The 17,741-nt window shown below is 31.7% G+C and overlaps 1 protein-coding gene across 7 annotated transcripts in view; it reads left to right on the forward strand.

The window, feature by feature from the left end:
* Nucleotides 1-17,741, forward strand: part of LOC100011666 (solute carrier organic anion transporter family member 1B1) — a 68,124-nt gene that overhangs the window by 19,807 nt on the left and 30,576 nt on the right. For 6 of the 7 annotated variants that reach the window (XM_007503550.3, XM_007503549.3, XM_007503553.3 and 3 more), the window contains 4 exons: nucleotides 6,052-6,170; nucleotides 6,414-6,560; nucleotides 9,861-9,959; nucleotides 16,833-17,075. In XM_007503550.3, the coding sequence (XP_007503612.2) occupies nucleotides 6,052-6,170; nucleotides 6,414-6,560; nucleotides 9,861-9,959; nucleotides 16,833-17,075 (608 nt within the window). The remainder of the gene's footprint in view (nucleotides 1-6,051; nucleotides 6,171-6,413; nucleotides 6,561-9,860; nucleotides 9,960-16,832; nucleotides 17,076-17,741) is intronic. The other variant, XM_056799341.1, reaches the window with a different exon arrangement.

Genomic DNA, 17,741 nt, shown 5'->3' on the forward strand with positions numbered 1-17,741 from the left:
ATTCACATTCTCATAATGTGCTGAATTGGGGAAGTTATCTAGGATCTGCTGTCAGATTCCTTTGGTCCTATTCTATATCTAAATCTTAGATATGTTTCATATCTCCATAGTAAAGCCAAACAGATCACAAAGTATTGATGAAAATTTTGAGATGATATGGACATATTAATTTTAAAGATTTACTGACAACTTTGAAATTATTTTAATGTGATAATGAACTAACTACAAAGTAGTATAGAAAGGAGTTAATCTGCTCCTCCACAAAAAATCTAAATTATAAAAATGAGACCTCAAACTGCTACCTCCTGAGCACTCTTCCATCTCCAACAGGTCTCTTCTGCCTAGTGCTCACAATATCAATTAAACATGGCTTTGTAATTATTACTTCTGCCTTTCTTTCCCTCTCATCATCCTCTTTCTTTCTTTGCCACTCTATCCTCTGTCCCTATACCATCTACCTTTATACCCTTTGGCTGCTTGTCTTTAATTTCTCTGCTATTTGCTCTTACAACATTTTTGGTCATTAAAATGTGATTGCAGCTCCATTTCATACTGCCAGCCATGGTCTAATAGATATTTTGAGTTTGAGATACCTGGAGGATACTTAGTTTGAAATGTCCAATAAGTAGCTGGTAATGGAGAAAGAATGGCTATATAAATCAGTGAGTCATCAACATGAAGATAATCAAACCTATCACAAGGACATTGACACTCATCTGTAGCAAGTTTTAGTGATGATCACACCTCTCTGAATATTACTTCATTTAACGTTGAACTAATCTCATATCATAACCTTTAGAAATCAAAGTATTTCCTTACAAATTATCAAAATATCTCTGTAACTATTATATTTACTAAATAAAGTGGAGAAATTGGACACTAAATAATAAAATCCAAAAGAATGCATGGTTCAAAGAAAAAATGGCAAGTAGAGTTAATAATTTTAATAAAGAGAATAACAACAATGAGGAAAAAATCAAATTTTGTGGGATGCAGTGAAAGCAGCATGAAGGAGAAAATTTACATCTCTAAACACATCAGTGAAAGAGAAAAAGAAATCATTGAGTTGGGCATGTAACTAAAAATATCTAGAAAAAGAACAAATTAAAAATCCCTTATAAAAATAAAAATGGGAATCCTGGAAATTAAAGGAATGATTAATAAAACTGAAAATAAAAAATAATGAATTAATACTTGAAACTAGGAGCTAGTTTTATTTTTAAAAAATAATCAAAATGGATAAACCACTGGTTAATTTAATTTTTTTTAAAAAGAAGACAGCAAATTACTAGAATAAAATGAAAAAGAGTAATGTACTACTATTGAATATGAAATTAAAGCAATCAATTGGAGTTATTTTGGCCAATTTTGTTAGCAAAATTGACAATATAAGTAAAGTGGATCACTTTTTACAGAAATATAGATTGCTCTCTTTAATAGAATGCTTATGTAGCTCAGTATTAGAAAAAGGAAATAGAAAAAAAAATAACTCCCTAAGAAAAAAATCTACAGGACCAAATGGTTTTAGAAGTATATTCTACTGAATATTTAGGGAACAATTAATCAAAATATTATATAAACAATTTGAAAAATAGGCAAAATAGAAATCTTAACAAATTTCTTTTGTGACACAAATAAGATTATAATACCTAAACCAGGTAGAGCAAATACAAAGAAACTGTCTATCAATTTCTCTAAGGAATATTAATATACAATTTTAAAGTAAAATGCTGTCAAGATTATAGTAATACATGGAAAGAGTATGCATTGTGACCCAATAGGATCTATACCGAGAATGCAAGACTGATTGGGTATTAGAAAAATTAGAAGCTTTATTGACTTTATTAGTAACAAAAATAACAAATCAAATTATATCAAGAGGCAGAAAAAAACAACTTTGAATAAACTACAATACCCATTCCTATTACCCTATTACAAGTATTAGAACTCGAAGGGATAAACAAAACCTTTCTTAAAATGATGTGTTTTGCCTGTCTAAAACCAAAAGCAACCATTATATGTAACAGGGATAGATTTAAAATTCTCTTGATAAGATTCAGAAGTGAAGAAAGGATGCCCATCATTATGACTATTGTTCAATATCATACTAGAAATGCAGATTGTAGCATTAACAAGAAAAGAAAATTAAAGGAATAATATAGGCAATGAAGAAACAAAGTTATCACTTTTGAAGATTATGTGGTATACGTAAAGAACCCTAGAGAATCAACTAAAATACTAACTGAAACAATAATCAACTTTAGCAAAAATGCAGGATATAAAATAAAGCCATCTAAATCATCAGGGATTTTTATATACTAAAAACAAAACCTAACAGCAAAATATAGAGAAATTTTTACATTTAAAATAACTATGGACAATATAAAATAAGTCTACCTGGGAAAACAAACACAGAATTATATAATCACAATTACAAAACATTTTTCACACAAATAAAGATTGTTCTAAATAATTGAAGAAATATTCATTTCTCATTAGCAGACTGAGCCAATGTGATAAAATGACAATTCCATGTAATTTAATTTTTTATTCAATGTCATTTCATTCAAGCTATCACATAAGTAATTTAAAGAACTGCGGGGGGGGGGGTGGATAACAAAATTATACTAGAAGAACAAGACGTCAAAAATATTAAGGGAATCAATGAAAAGGAAATGTGAAAGAAAGTGCCTTAGCAGTACCAGATTTCAAATTGTAGCACAAAGGAGTAATTATCAGCTAGGAAATGGAGGGATAGACCAGTTGAATAGACTAGATACACAATATATTATAGTAAACAACCATAGTAATCAAGGGTTTTATAAACCCCCAAATCCAAGCTCTCCAAGAATTCACCATTGGGCAAAAATAGTTGGAAAAACTAGAAAAGAGTTTGATAGAAACCAGGCATAGACCAACATCTCAATACCACATTTGAAAATAAAGTAAAAATAAATAAATAATTTAGACATAAAGAATGATATTATAGCTATGTTAACATAGCAAGGAAAATGTATGTCATCTCTATGGATGAGAATATTTTATTATTTAAAAAGGCAGTAAAATACTAATTTTTATTATATGAAAAAAAGCTTTTAGACTAAATAACTAATATGACCAAAATTAAATTAAAAGATAACAGGAATGAGGACAAAAATTTACAACAAACTTCTCTGATAAAGACATAATTTCTTAAATACATAGGGAACTCTAACAATGTTATGAAAATAAAAGCTGTTCCTCATTTGATAAATGATCAAAGGATATGAGCAGGCAATTTACAGAAAAAAATTGAAATTTCTAATGTGCACAAAAAATTGCATTAAATCAGTACAGATTAGAGAAGGGAAAATAACAACTCCAATATATATATATATATATATATATATATATATATATAAATATATTTTAAATTGGTTAAAATAACAGAAAAGGAAAATGACAACTGCTGGAAAGGATTTGGGGAAAAAAATGAGACCTATTAACTTTTGCTAGAGTTTTGAATTCATTTGATCATTCTGGAAAGCAATATGGAATTATCCACCAAGGAATACAAAACTGTCCTTACTTTGACCAAGGAACACCAATGCTAGTTCTCTATCGCAAAGAGATCAAAGAAAGAGGGGAACTGTTTGTAGAAAAATATTTTAACAGCTCTTTTTGTTATTACAAAGAATTTTAAATTGAGGGGATACCTATCTATTGTGTAATGAATGAGCCAGTTCTGTTATAGGATTGTAATGGAATACTATTATACCATAAGAAAATATGAACAGGTTGGTTTTAGAAAGACCTGAAAATACTTATATGAACTATTAAAAAGAAAAAGAACTGGGCAAATATCTTGGCTCTGTTGTGAGAGCTTCAGGTCACAAAATCTGGGGTTTACTGAGTCCCTGTATGGTCTGTGACCTGAATTCTAGAGGCCACAAATATTTATAAAATAAGCACAGGTATTGATGTATTGGGCAGGTTTAAAGCCAACCCTTCGCAGTTAAGGGGGCCACTGTGGAGACTTTCCCTTTTGAGTACCAGATGGTCACTAAACCCTTGAGTGCGCTCTCTATGCTTTCCCCACCCTGTGACACAATTCTGAAAGTTCAAGGTCAAAAGTGCACAGAAAATTAAACTAAATCACCACAATTAAATAGCAAAATATGAATCCTGAAAATCAAAACTAAAATGAACAATATTGAAAGTGTAAACCTATTGAAGTAATAACTAAAACAAGCAACTTTTTTTGGGGAAAAAGTAAACTTTTATCTAATTTTATTTAAAAGAAGAAGCAAATCAAGTTACTGGTATCAAAAATGAAAAAAGATAAATTAAGCACTAATGCAGAATAAATAAAATGAAATTTGACCACTATTTTGCTCAACTACATACTAATAAAATTAACATTCTGAATGAAATGGATTAATATTGACAGAAATATTAATATGTCCACATTAATAAAGGGGAAAATATAACATTTAAATAGTCATATCTTAGAAACAGAAATTGAACAAGACAAATGAACTCTCAAAGGAGAAAAAAACCCAAGACTAAATGAACTTACATGTGAATTCTACTAAATATTTAAAGAACATTTAATTCCAGTGTTACATAAACTATTTGAAGAGGGGTAAAGAAGTGATCATTTTACCCTTTGGAGAGAACAATTTAAGCAGAATGATGTCCAAAGAGAAATTGAAAGAGTTCAGGGATAAATGAGAGCAGAGGAAACGATGATATTGAATATAGACAATTTCTTCTAGGATTTTAGTTGAGAAAGGGAAAAGAAATAGGAGCAAGGCTCAAAGAGATGGTAGAATTTTGTGTGTGTATTTATTTTAAAATGAGTGAGATGTGAGTATGTTTGAAGATAATGTAAAAGGATCTATGAGAGAGGCAAAGTGAATATGGGCTAAAGCCGGAGTGACTGACATACTATAAGTGTAGTATCATATTTTATGTTCTATAATATGTGGTAGTGCTTAAATGAAATACACTTAGGTAAATTCATGTATAAACATATATACATGTACCTATATTTATAACATATATGTTTTACTTTCAGTGAAATTTTTATTCAAAAGTTATATTACATTCAAAAGAATGGATGAGAGTAGGTGGGGTAAGTAGTAAGTGCTCTGCTTAATATAAAAGATAATAAAAGAAAGATAAGTTAATCTTGTTCAGGTGACAAAACCTCAAACTCTGTTGATGTAACTACAGGACTAAATAATAACAGATTTTCTAGAATCATATATACAAATCATAAAAAATGGCAAGAGATATGTGTATGCCACTACTTCATTGCTATTTCAGCTCCTCCCTTAGGTCTGATTTGGGGAAGCAAAATCGAATATGCATGGTAGAGGAGAAGAATTGGTAGGTTTCAAGTGGTTATTGCCTCACTTTCCCAGTCCTCAAATACTTTGCACATATTTTGTATATATTTATATGATAATAATAACAATACCATAGTGCTGATTATGTTCCAGGCACTATACTAAGTCCTTTATAATTATTATTTCAATTAGTCCTCATAATTCTGGTAGGGAGATGCTATTACTATCCCCATCTTATAGATAAGAAAACTGAGGCAAATAGATGTTAAATGACTTGTCCTGTGTCACACAGCTAGTAAATGAGATTGAATTTGAACTCAGATCTTTCTTACTCCAGATTCAGTACACTATACACTGCTCAACCTGGCTTGTCCACCATGTATAGATGTTGCCTCTACTAAAAGAATATTAGACCCTTTTAGACAGGGATCATTTTTTTCATCCCTTTAACTGCATTTAATGGCTCCTTTGGCCTTACCTGCTAGTATTACTTAGAAAAGACCATATTGTTATTTTTGAAGGGAATTCTTTGTCCAATATCACCCACGAACTCTACAAAGAGATGAATAAGAAATCAAAGTGAAATCCAATTGATAAGTAAGTGTACTGGGAAGAAAATAGTGCAACATAAAATTGATATACAATAATAGAAGGGTACATAAAATTATGAATACCTTATTTTATGAATAATTTTAAAATTTCAAATATATTATCCTAGTTATAGGTATGATACATCAATAAATGTCCAGACACTTAACTCAACAGAAACCTACATTCCTTGCAAAACTGATCAATATTTGGCTGGAAATATGGCATCACAAATAATACTAGAATCAGGTAAGTATCAGTGTTCATGTATTAAGCATTATTTTTAATGGTAAAAATTTATTTAAGAAAATTATTTCATAATAGAAGTATTTCTTTCTTCCAAGGAAAAGTATTATTGAACTAGAAAACACATTTGTTGGATACTAATAAAAATAGATCAAATTAAAGAGATAATAAATATTATATATTAACAATGACATAGCATCATAATTAAGTATATTATACAAAAATCCAAACTTTTTGTTTTCAAAGGTTGCAAAAATGAATCTAGCTCACCAATGTGGATTTATGTAATGGTGGGAAACATCCTACGCGGTATTGGGGAAACTCCACTTCAACCCTTGGGAATCACATATATTGATAATTTTGCTAATGAAGGACATGCTTCTTTTTACATAGGTAATGTACTTTTGTGATCCTTAGGCATATTTTTTATTTAATCCATTCCAGGAACAAATAATAAACTTGCCTTATCAGAAACCTTTACTGTGATTAGTTCACCTCAGTTTTAAAAATATCATTTATTTATTTTAACTTCTTTTATTCTATTTTGAGGTCAAATTCCCTCCCTCCCTCTTGTCCTACCCCTACCCACTGAGAAGATAAGCAATATAATATCAATTATACATGTGGAAGCATTCAAAACATTGCTCTATTAGCGATATCAAAAAAAGCAAGAAAAATAGTGAGAAACATATACTTTGGTTTATACTCAAGAGTCCAGAAATTCTTTTTTGGAGGTAAAAAGCATTTTTCATCATAACTCCTTTGGAATTTTCTTGGATCACTGTATTGATCAGAATAGACAAGTCTTTCATAGTCAATCATCCTTACAATATTGCTGTTACTGCATATAATGATCTAGTTCTGTTAACTTCACTTTATGTCAGTTCATATAGGTGGTCTGATGTTTTTCTTTTCTCCCTGAAACCATTCCCTTCATCATTTCTCAGAGTACAATAACAGTCCATCTTAATTGCATGCCACAACTTTTTCAGCCATTCCCCAAATGGTGTTCATTCCATCAATTTTCAATTCACTTCTCCAATGTAAAAGTTGCTAAATCTTGTATGATTCTGCTTGAGCATCCATGATACTTGAGTTGCTTCTGTCTGACTACTTGCAATAATTTCTCCTTAACCTGAGAGTTCTGAAGTTTGGCTTTAATATTTCTGGTAATTTCATTCTAGGAATTCTTTTAGAAGGTGATCAGAAGAATCTTTCAATTTCTATATTTCCCTCTAGAACTAAAATATCAGAGCTATTTTCCTGGATTATTTCTTAAGGCGTAATGTCTAGGCTTTTTTTATCATGGCTTTTAGGTAGTTTAATAATCCTTAAATTATCTTTCCTCAATCTAATTTCTAGGACAATTGTTTTTCTAATGAGATATTTACCTTTTCTTCTATTTTTGTCATTCTTTTGACATTGTTTTACTATTTGTTTTTAATGTCTCCTGGAGTGATTCATTTCCCCTTGTCCAACACTTATTTAAAAATACTTATTTTCTTCAGTGGACTTTTGTAACTCTTCTTACATTTGACCCATTATTTTTTAAGGAGTTCTTTTCTTTAGGGAATTTTTGTGCCATTTACAATTAAATTGATTTTGTTTTTTAAGAGTCCTTTTCTTTGTTATTTTTATGCCTCTTTTTAACCAAGTTGTCAATTCTCTTTTCATAATTTTCTTGCATTACTTTTATTTCCTCTTTCAATTTCCCTCCATCACTCATATCTTCCTTTAACTCTGCTAGGAATTCTTGTTGGGCAAATGTTATTTCCCTAGAAGCTTTGATTGTAGGAATTTTATCATTGTGATCTTCTTGTGAGTTCTTTGTCTTTCCTGAAACTGTAGTAGCCTTTTACAGTTAAGGTCTTTTTTGTTGTCGCTTGCTCATTTTCCCAGCCTGTTTCTTGACCTTGAACTTCATGTTAAAGTTGAACTTTGTTTATCTTGGTGTTAAGAGACACCATCCCAAGTTTCTTGGCTTTATCATGTTGCTGTTTCCAGAGCTAGATCTGGAAGAATGCAAGTTTTTGATGCATCAAATATGGAGTATGTCTGGGGAGAGGAAAGATCATTGCTTTACTGGTCTGCATTCTGCCTTTACTCAGCAGTAGTCCTGATTCCCTGAACCTTAAATTCCAAAGCTTTCTTATGCCTGGAAATGTGATTATGTCTCCTATTTTCCTTCAACAACAAGTACTAACTCTCCTATCTGCCTCAAATCTCTGACCAGGGCCCTTAATTTCTTGCAGCCAACCACTCCTCTCTGCCCAGGAACTGAAACCCACAACTGCATATATACAATAGGGTTGTTAATAAACTCCATTTGTATTCATTACTCTGAATGAGTTTCCTGTAATCTTTTTTTTTTCCTGATCAGTTATCCAAACCCTTTATGATCTCTGGGCTGAGAACTCAAAACTGTTGCAAGCTTCCTCTAAATCCTTCTGATGGTGCTGCCATTATGTGCATACTGGGCTAGATTCCATCCCAAAATCACAAACCTCTCCTGCTGACTTACTGAGTTCTCTTAGACCAAGTTGGAGTACAGTAATAGACTAGAGGAATAAAGTCATTATCAAACGGGAGGCCTGGTGACTACATAAAACAGCATTGAAAATAATGATAATAATAATAAGCACTTAAATAATTCCTTGTCATTTACAAAATCATCGATTTCCTAATGTAAGTCTCACAACACCACTGGCAGCAAACTTCCTGCCCATACTGCTAATAGTCATCTCTTTTCTTGAGTTGGTGTCAGAGTTGTGCACATCTCTCCGTTAATCTTCATCCTGATTAGAGCAAATCCCACAACTAATTTGTCAATAGATGCCTCTACCAAAGAGAACAATTACCTTTAATGTTTACTTTTGTAAATAAGCACATGAATTCTTCAGTATCCAAAAGCCACTTTGCAGATGATATGATGGTATACCTAGAAAATGGAGGAATATCAACTAAAAAACTAGTAGAAACAATCAATAACTTTAGCAAAGTTGCAGGGTACAAAATTAACCCATATAAATCATCAGCATTCCTATATGTTTCCAACAAACACCCAGCAGCAAGAGTAAGAAAGAGAAACTCCATTTAAAGTGACTCTAGACAAGATAGAATAGCTGGGAATCTTATTTGTCAAGACAAATTCAGGAATTCTATGAACACAACTACAAAATACTATTCATACAAATAAAACTAGATATAAATAATTAGAAAAAACATCAATTGCTCATGGGTAAGATGAGCTAATATAATAAAAATGATAATCCTATCTAAATTAATTTACTTGTTCACTGCTATACCTATCAAACTATCAAAACACTTTTTTATAGAATCAGTATCTAAAAGCCATGTGACCCAAGATCATGTGAATATCCTGATCTCATGATTGAAATTTCTGTCCAATATTCCTTACCTTGTCTTATTATTATCCAATTTTTCTATCATTAACCATAGAGTAAATAAAATCAACTAATAAAGGATATGGTATAGGATTATATTAGAATATGTTTATAGTAATCATTATTTTTAATTCTATATTACATCAATGTATTATTTTGTTGAAAAATAATTATCTTCTAAAAACCCATTTATTCTATAAATGATTGCAGTATTGTATTAATGAAAATTTTCATATTGAAGCCAATGAAACAATATTCTTTCTAATTATTGAATTATCTTATATTTCAGGTATTTTGCAATCATTATCATCTTTTGGAACAATAACAGGATCTTTACTAGGAGCATTATGTGCAAGACTCTATGTGGACATTGGATATGTAGACCTAAGTAAGTACAAAGCAGTCAATTCAACATTAAAAAGAATTTTATTTCTTTGTTTATCATTCTTCCAAAGAATTCATTTTTATTTCTAAGTTGTAATATTATTATACTGTAATATGAAATGAAATCACACTTTTTTTCCTATTTTGTAAATCCAGAAACCATGGAGAATGGCAAATAAATTTTAGGCTTTCAGTAATAACAAAACAAATTGAAAGTAAAACATTCAAGTTATCATTTTTATATGATGTCAAATGACTCATTTGACTCATTTTATATGATGTCAAATGACTCACTTCCCCAAATGTAACTTACCAGAATTTGTGGGAATAAATGCTTCTATTAGAATATTTCAACATGAAAATGAAAATAATTTCTGCCTCTTTTTGAAATTATCCTGTTCATCATTTCTTATAATAGAATATACTCCATTACCATAATATATTACAATTTGTTCAAGCTTTCCCCAATTGATTGACATCCCCACATTTTCCAGTTCCTTGCCATCACAAAAAGAGCTGATGTAAATATTTTTTTAACAAATACGCTCTTTCCTCATTTAAAAAAAATCTGTTTCTAATAAAGACCTAGTAGTGGTTTTGCTGGGTCAAAGGGTATGCACAGTTTTGTAGTCCTTTAGGCATAATTCTAAATTGTCCTCCAGAATAGTTGGATTAGTTTACTCTTCCACCAACAATGTATTATTATCCCAATTTTTCCACATCCCCTCCATTTAGTACCTTTCTTTATTGATATATTGGGCAGTCTTTTAGGTATGAGGTGGTACCTCAGAGTTGTTTTAATTCACATTTCTCTAACCAAGAGGGACTAAGAACATTTTTTCTCATAAAAATTGGTAGCTTTGATTTTTCATCTGAAAACTACTTCTATCCTTTGACTATTTCTCAATTGGGGAATTTTTTTAAATTTTACTTAGTTCTTCATATATTTGAGAAATGAGACCATTATCAGAAAAAAAATTTTACAAATAAGTTTACTAGTTTGTTGTTTCACTTCTAGTCTTGGTTGCATTGGTTTTGTTTGTACAAAAATTTAATATAATCAAAAGTATTTATTTTTCATCTTATAATCTTCTCTCTCTTGTTTGGTCAAAAATTTTTGCATTCTCCTTATATCTGACAGATGAACTATTCTATGTTTCCCTAATTTACTTATATCATCCTTTATGACTTAATTATATATCCATTATGACCTTATCTTGGTATGGGGTATGAGATATTGATCTACACCTAATTTTTGCTATACTGTTTCCAATTATCTCAGCAGTTTCTATCAGGCAGTGAGTTCTTATTTCAAAATCTGGGGTCTTTGGGTTTATCAAATACTAGATTGCTTATAAATTTACCCTACTCTATTTCATCTAATCTCCCTTTTATTTCTCAGCCAGTACCAGATGGTTTTGAAGATTATTGCTATAAAATTTCTATGTAGTCTCTTTGCTTGTATTTTATTTAAGAATTTTAATCAATATTCATTAAGAAAATGGGTATATAATGTTCTCTCTCTGTTTTTGGTCTTCCTGGCTTAGATATTTGTACCATAAAAAGAATTTAGTAGGACTTCTTTGCTTATTTTTCCAAATAGTTTATATAGTATCAGGATTAATTGTTCTTTAAATATTTGATAGAATTCACTTGTGAATCAATTTGGCTCTGGGTTTTTTTTGTAGGGAGGTTTCATTGATAGCTTATTCAGTTGTTTTTTTTTTTAGGTGAGATAGGGTTATTTAAGTATTTAGTTCCTTTTTTGTTACTCTAAACAATTTATATTTTTATAAATATTTATCAGTTTTACCTAGATTCATTGTCATATAATTGGGAAAATTGGCTCCTCATGATTATTTTAATTTCCTCTTCATTGGAGATGAATTTGCCCTTTTAGTCTTTATATTAGTAATTTTATTCTCTTTTCCTTTTCTTAATCAAATTAACCAATATTCTATTTATTTTCTCTTTATAAATAAAATTAATTCTTAATCTAATTTATTAGTTCAATAGTTCTTTTACTTTCAATCTTATTAATTTCTCCTTTGGTTTTTAGGATTTCTAATTCAGTCTTTGGGAATTTTAAGTTCATTCTTCTAGTTTATTTTTTAGTTGCAGGTTTAACTCATGGATCTGCTTTTCCTCTATTTTTATATAAGCATTAAAGGATATAAATTTTCCTCTGATTATTGCTTTGGCTGTATCCCATAAATTTTGATATGTTGTCACTTCATTATCATTAATGTTCACCTTTCCATGATGTTATATGTTTCATTTTTGCATTTCTACTCCCATAGGTTTTTTTTCTCTTAATGTGGATAGCATTCTTTTGTACAAGTTATTTAGGAGGGTCCTGGTTTGATTCATTGCTACTAGTAGTAAAATTAATTACATTGGATTGTTCCACAATGTTTTACTTTCTGTGTGCAATGTTCATCTGGTTTTACTCATTTCACTCTGCATCATTTTATTGAGGTTCTTCCAATTCATATGGAAAGCCTCCAGATCATCATTCGTTACAGCACAATTGTATTCCATCACCTTCATATACCCCAATGTGTTCAGCCATTGCCTCCCATTTTCTAATTTTTTGCCACCACAAAGAATGAGGCTATGAATATTGTGTGCAAGCATATTTCCATATTATCTCTTTGGGGTAAAAACCCAGCAGTGGTATGGTTGGATCAAAGGCTATGCATTCTTTTGATGCCCTTTGCATATAATTCCAAATTGCCTTTCAGAAAGACTGGATTAATTCACAAATCCATCAGCAATGCATTAGTGTCCTGATTTTGCCATAACCCCTCCAATATTTATTATTTTCCTTTACTGTCATATTAGCCAATCTGCTCAATGTGAAGTGGTACTTCACTGTTGTTTTGTTTTGCATTTCTCTAATTATAAGAGATTTAGAATACTTGTTCATGTGCTTATTGATAGTTTTGATTTCTTTGTCTGAAAACTAACTATTCATGTCCCTTGCCCATTTATCAATTGGAGAATGGCTTGATTTTTGTACAATTGATTTAGCTCTTTGTAAAATTGAGTAATTAGACCTTTGTCAGAAGTTTTTGTTATGAAAACTGTTTCCCAGTTTGTTATTTCCCTTCTGATTTTGGTTACATTGGTTTTGTTTGTACAAAAACTTTTTAATTTGATGTAGTCAAAATTATTTATTTTACATTTTGTGACTCTTTCTAAATCTTGGTTGGTTTAAAAAATCCTCCCTTCCCAAAGGTCTGACATGTATACTATTCTGTGTTCACATAATTTACTTATAGTTTCCTTCTTTATATTCAGTTCATTCATCCATTCTGAGTTTATGTTGGTGTAGGGTGTGAGGTATTGATCCAAGCCTAATCTCTCCCTATTGTCATTCTCAGACACAGAGAGACTACCACTAATCTCTCCCACACTGTCTTCCAATCTTCCCAGTTTTGATCAAATAGTTAATTTTTGTCCCCAAAGTTGGGATCTTTTGGCTTGTCATAGACTGTCTTGCTAAGGTCACTTACCCCAAGTCTATTCCACTGATCCTCCTTTCTGTCTCTTAGCCAGTACCAAATTGTTTTGATGAGCACTGTTTTATAGTATAGTTTGAGATCTGGTACTGCAAGGCCACCTTCCTTTGTATTTTTTTTCATAATTCCCCTGGATATCCTTGATCTTTTGTTCTTCCAAATGAACTTTGTTATGATTCATTCTAATTCAGTAAAAAGTTTTCTGGAAGTTCGATGGGCATGGCACTAAATAAATAAATTAATTTGGGTAGGATTGTAATTTTTATTATGTTAGCTCATCCTTCCCACGAGCAGTCAATGTTTATTCCCAATTGTTTAGATCTAGTTTTAATTGTGTGGAGAGTGTTTTGTAGTTGTGGTCATATAGTTCCTGTGTTTCTCTCTGAAGATTGATTCTTAAGTATTTTATATTGTGTAGGGTGATTTTGAATGAAATTTCTCTTTCTAATTCCTGCTGCTGAGAAGTGTTAGAGATAAATAGAAATGTTAATGACTTATGTGGGTTTATTTTGTATCCTGCTTTGCTAAAGTTGTTGATAATTTGCAATAGCTTTTTAGTTGATTCTCTAGGATTCTTTAAGTAGACCATCATAGCATCTGCAAAGAGTGATAACTTGGTCTCTTCATTGCCAATTTTAATACCTCCAATTTCTTTTTCTTCTCTAATTGCTACTGCTAGTGTTTCTAGTACAATGTTAAATAATAAAGGGGATAATGGGCATCCTTGTTTCACTCCTGATCTTATTGGGATTGCATCTAGTTTATCTCCATTGCATATGATGTTTGCTGCTGGTTTTAGACAGATACTGTTTATTATTTTTAGGAGAGGCCCTTCTATTCCTTTACTTTCTAGTGTTTTTAATAGGAATGAGTGCTGTATTTTGCCAAAGGCTTTTTCTGAGTATATTGAGATAATCGTGTGATTTTTGTTGGTTTGCTTGTTGATATGGTCAATTATGTGGATGGTTTTCCTGATATTGAACCATCCTTGCATTCCTTGTATAAATCCCACCTGATCATAGTGAATAACCCTTGTGATCACTTCCTGGAGTCTTTTTGCTAGTATCCTATTTGCATCTATGTGCATTAAGGAGATTGGTCTGTAATTTTCTTTCTCTGTTTTTGACCTGCCTGGCTTTGGAATCAGTACAATATTTGTGCCATAAAAGGAACTTGGTAGAACTCTCTCTTTGCTTATTATGTCAAATGGTTTGTATAGTATTGGGATTAGCTGTTCTTTGAATGTTTGATAGAATTCACTTGTGAATTCTTGTGAATCCATCTAGCCATTTGGATTTTTTCTTAGGGAGTACTTTGATGTTCAATTTCTTTTTCTGATATTGGATTATTTAAGAGTTCTATTTCTTCCTCTATTAGTCTAGGCAATTTATATTTTTGTAAATATTCATCCATATCACCTAGATTGGTATGTTTATTGCCATATAATTGGGCAAAATATTTTTAATGATTGCTTTAATTTCCTCTTCATTGGAGGTGAGTTCTCCCTTTTCATCTCTGATACTGTTAATTTGATTTTCTTCTTTCCTTTTTTATTAGATTGACCAGTACTTTGTCTATTTTTTCAAAATACCAAATGCTAGTCTTATTTATTAGTTAAATAGTTCTATCACTTTTGATTTTATTAATTTCTCCCTTAATTTTTAGGATCTCTAATTTGGTTTTCCTCTGGGGATTTTTAGTTTGTTTTCTTTCAAGTTTTTGGATTTGCATGTCCAAATCATTGACCTCTGCCATCCCTAATTTGTTAATATATGAACTCACAGATATAAATTTTCCCTTGAGTACTACTTTGGCTGCATCCCATATATTTTGAAAGGATGTCTCAACATTGTCATTTTCTTCAATGAAATTATTTTTTTCTTTTTAACATTATTTTATTTGATCATTCCCGAGCATTATTCATTAGAGACAAAGATCATTTTCTCCACCCCCCCCCCACCTATCCCATAGCTGATGCACGATTCCACTGGGTGTCACAAGTGTTCTTGATTTGAACCCATTTCCATGTTGTTGGTATTTGCACCATAGTGTTCATTTAGAGTCTCTCCTCAGTCATATCCCCTCAACCCCTGTAGTCTAGCAGTTGGTTTTCCTCGGTGTTTTTACTCCCACAGTTTGTCCTCTGCTTGTGGATAGTGTTTTTTTCTCCTAGATCCCTGCAGATTGTTCAGGGACATTGCATTGACACTAATGGAGAAGTCCATTATGTTTGATTGTACCACAGTGTGTCAGTCTCTGTGTATAATTTTTCTTGGTTCTGCTCCTTTTGCTCTGCATCACTTCCTGGAGGTTGTTCCAGTCTCCATGGAATTCCTCCAGTTTATTATTCCTTTTAGCACAATAGTATTCCATCACCAACATATACCACAATTTGTTCAGTCATTCCCTAATTGAAGGGCATCCCCACATTTTCCAATTTTTGGCCATCACAAAGAGCTCTGCTATGAATATTCTTGTACAAGTCTTTTTCCTTATTATCTCTTTGGGGTAAAACCTTTTGATTTTCAGCTATAATTTTTTGGTTTTTTGCTATAATTTTTTTTTTTACTTTCTCTTTGAACCATTTCCCACTTATCTTGCCAGAAGGCTTCCATCTTTTTGATAAGCTCCAATTTAAATTCTTCCAGAGATAGTGGACAATTTCCATTTCTTTTTGAAGGTTTTGGAGCATTTATTTGGATTTTCTCTCCTGCTATTTCCTCTGTAGTCTGTTTTTCTTTGGTAAAAATTATCCAAGGTCAAACCCTTCTTTTTGTTTTTCTTGGTGTTGGGAAGTTGTTCCTTGGCACTATTTGCCATCGCTATGGTTGTTTTTCCTTCCTTTTCCAGGCAGAAATCTGAGTGAGTACGGCAGCCCCTCTGTGTATGGAGCTAAGGAGCAAGACTTTTGCCTTAGGCAAGCTCTTGAATCTGCGTAGCTGCACTACCTTGAATATCAAACTTTTGAAAACAGGGTCTAGGCCTTATTTCATCTTTAGACTCCCAGATTTCATAATTCATTATTATATTATAGCTCCTTATATAAGCACACATAAATGTTTATTGTATTATGCTGTATTGAATTGATTATCAGCAATTGATATTGTGCATTATTTTCTCACATGGTTTTGAAATATTGAAATTTTATTACTACGAGTATGTTCTTTTATCTCTTTGTTTTTTATATTCCTCATTAATCTATTATTTTATTAATTTTCTTGTGTAAATGAGCTTTTTCACTGCCTAAAAATAAATGGAGTGATTTATACTTCAGTGAAAAAAAATCATAGTGATTCCTTGTAATCCCATTTGCATTGTGATATTCATTTCTGAATTGATCCATTTTTTTTTAGGCACTATAACAATAAAGACAAATGATTCCCGTTGGGTTGGTGCCTGGTGGCTAGGCTTTATCATAACAGGTACTCTTATTATTCTTTCTGGAGTGCCATTCTTTTTCATTCCCAAGAGCCAGAAGAAAACAAGAACAGAAAGCAAAGTTCCAGAATGTTTGGATATATCTGAAATAAATGACAACAGTAGCCAACAGCTGAATTTTAAAAATCTCGAGCAAATAAAGGATCAAGGTTTATCAGGTGAATATATCACAAATTAATCTAATTCAGGGGTCCCCAAAATACTGCCCACTGGCCACATATAGTCCCCTGAGGCCATGTATCTGGCCCCCACTGCAATTCTGGAAGGGGCACCTCTTTCATTAGTGGTCAGTGAGAGGAGCACTGTATGTGGCGGCATCACAAAGCGTGGTATTGCTCATGTACAGTAGTACTTCCAGTGACATAATCCCTTGTGTGGTGCCTTAGAACAAGACACGACAAAAGGGATTATGTGGCTGCACAGTGGAAGAAATCAGCATGGTGAGCGGTGATCTGCGGGAGGGGATTTCACACTGTATACTGCTGCCTAGTTCAGGTTAGGGTTAGGGTTAGGTTTTTATAGTCTGGCCCTCAAACAGTCTGAGTGACAGTAAATTGGCCCCCTGTGTAAAAACTTTGGGGACCCCTCATCTAACTGTTACTTGTCTATGAAAACTGAGGATAGCAAAAGATAATCATAAATTATAATTCAACTAAAATCAGTAATTTTATTTTTCTGTGAAATTGAGCTAGATTAAAAAATATTTTCATACTAATATCAATTTGCTTCCATCATAGCCTTATTAAAATTAATGTCTATATGTGGACAATGGGAGGGAGGGAAGAGTGACAATTCAGTTATTAATGGCATGGGGATAAAAATAT

The sequence above is a fragment of the Monodelphis domestica genome, chromosome 5 (genome assembly GCF_027887165.1).
Source record: "Monodelphis domestica isolate mMonDom1 chromosome 5, mMonDom1.pri, whole genome shotgun sequence".
Classification (NCBI taxonomy): Eukaryota; Metazoa; Chordata; class Mammalia; order Didelphimorphia; family Didelphidae; genus Monodelphis; species Monodelphis domestica.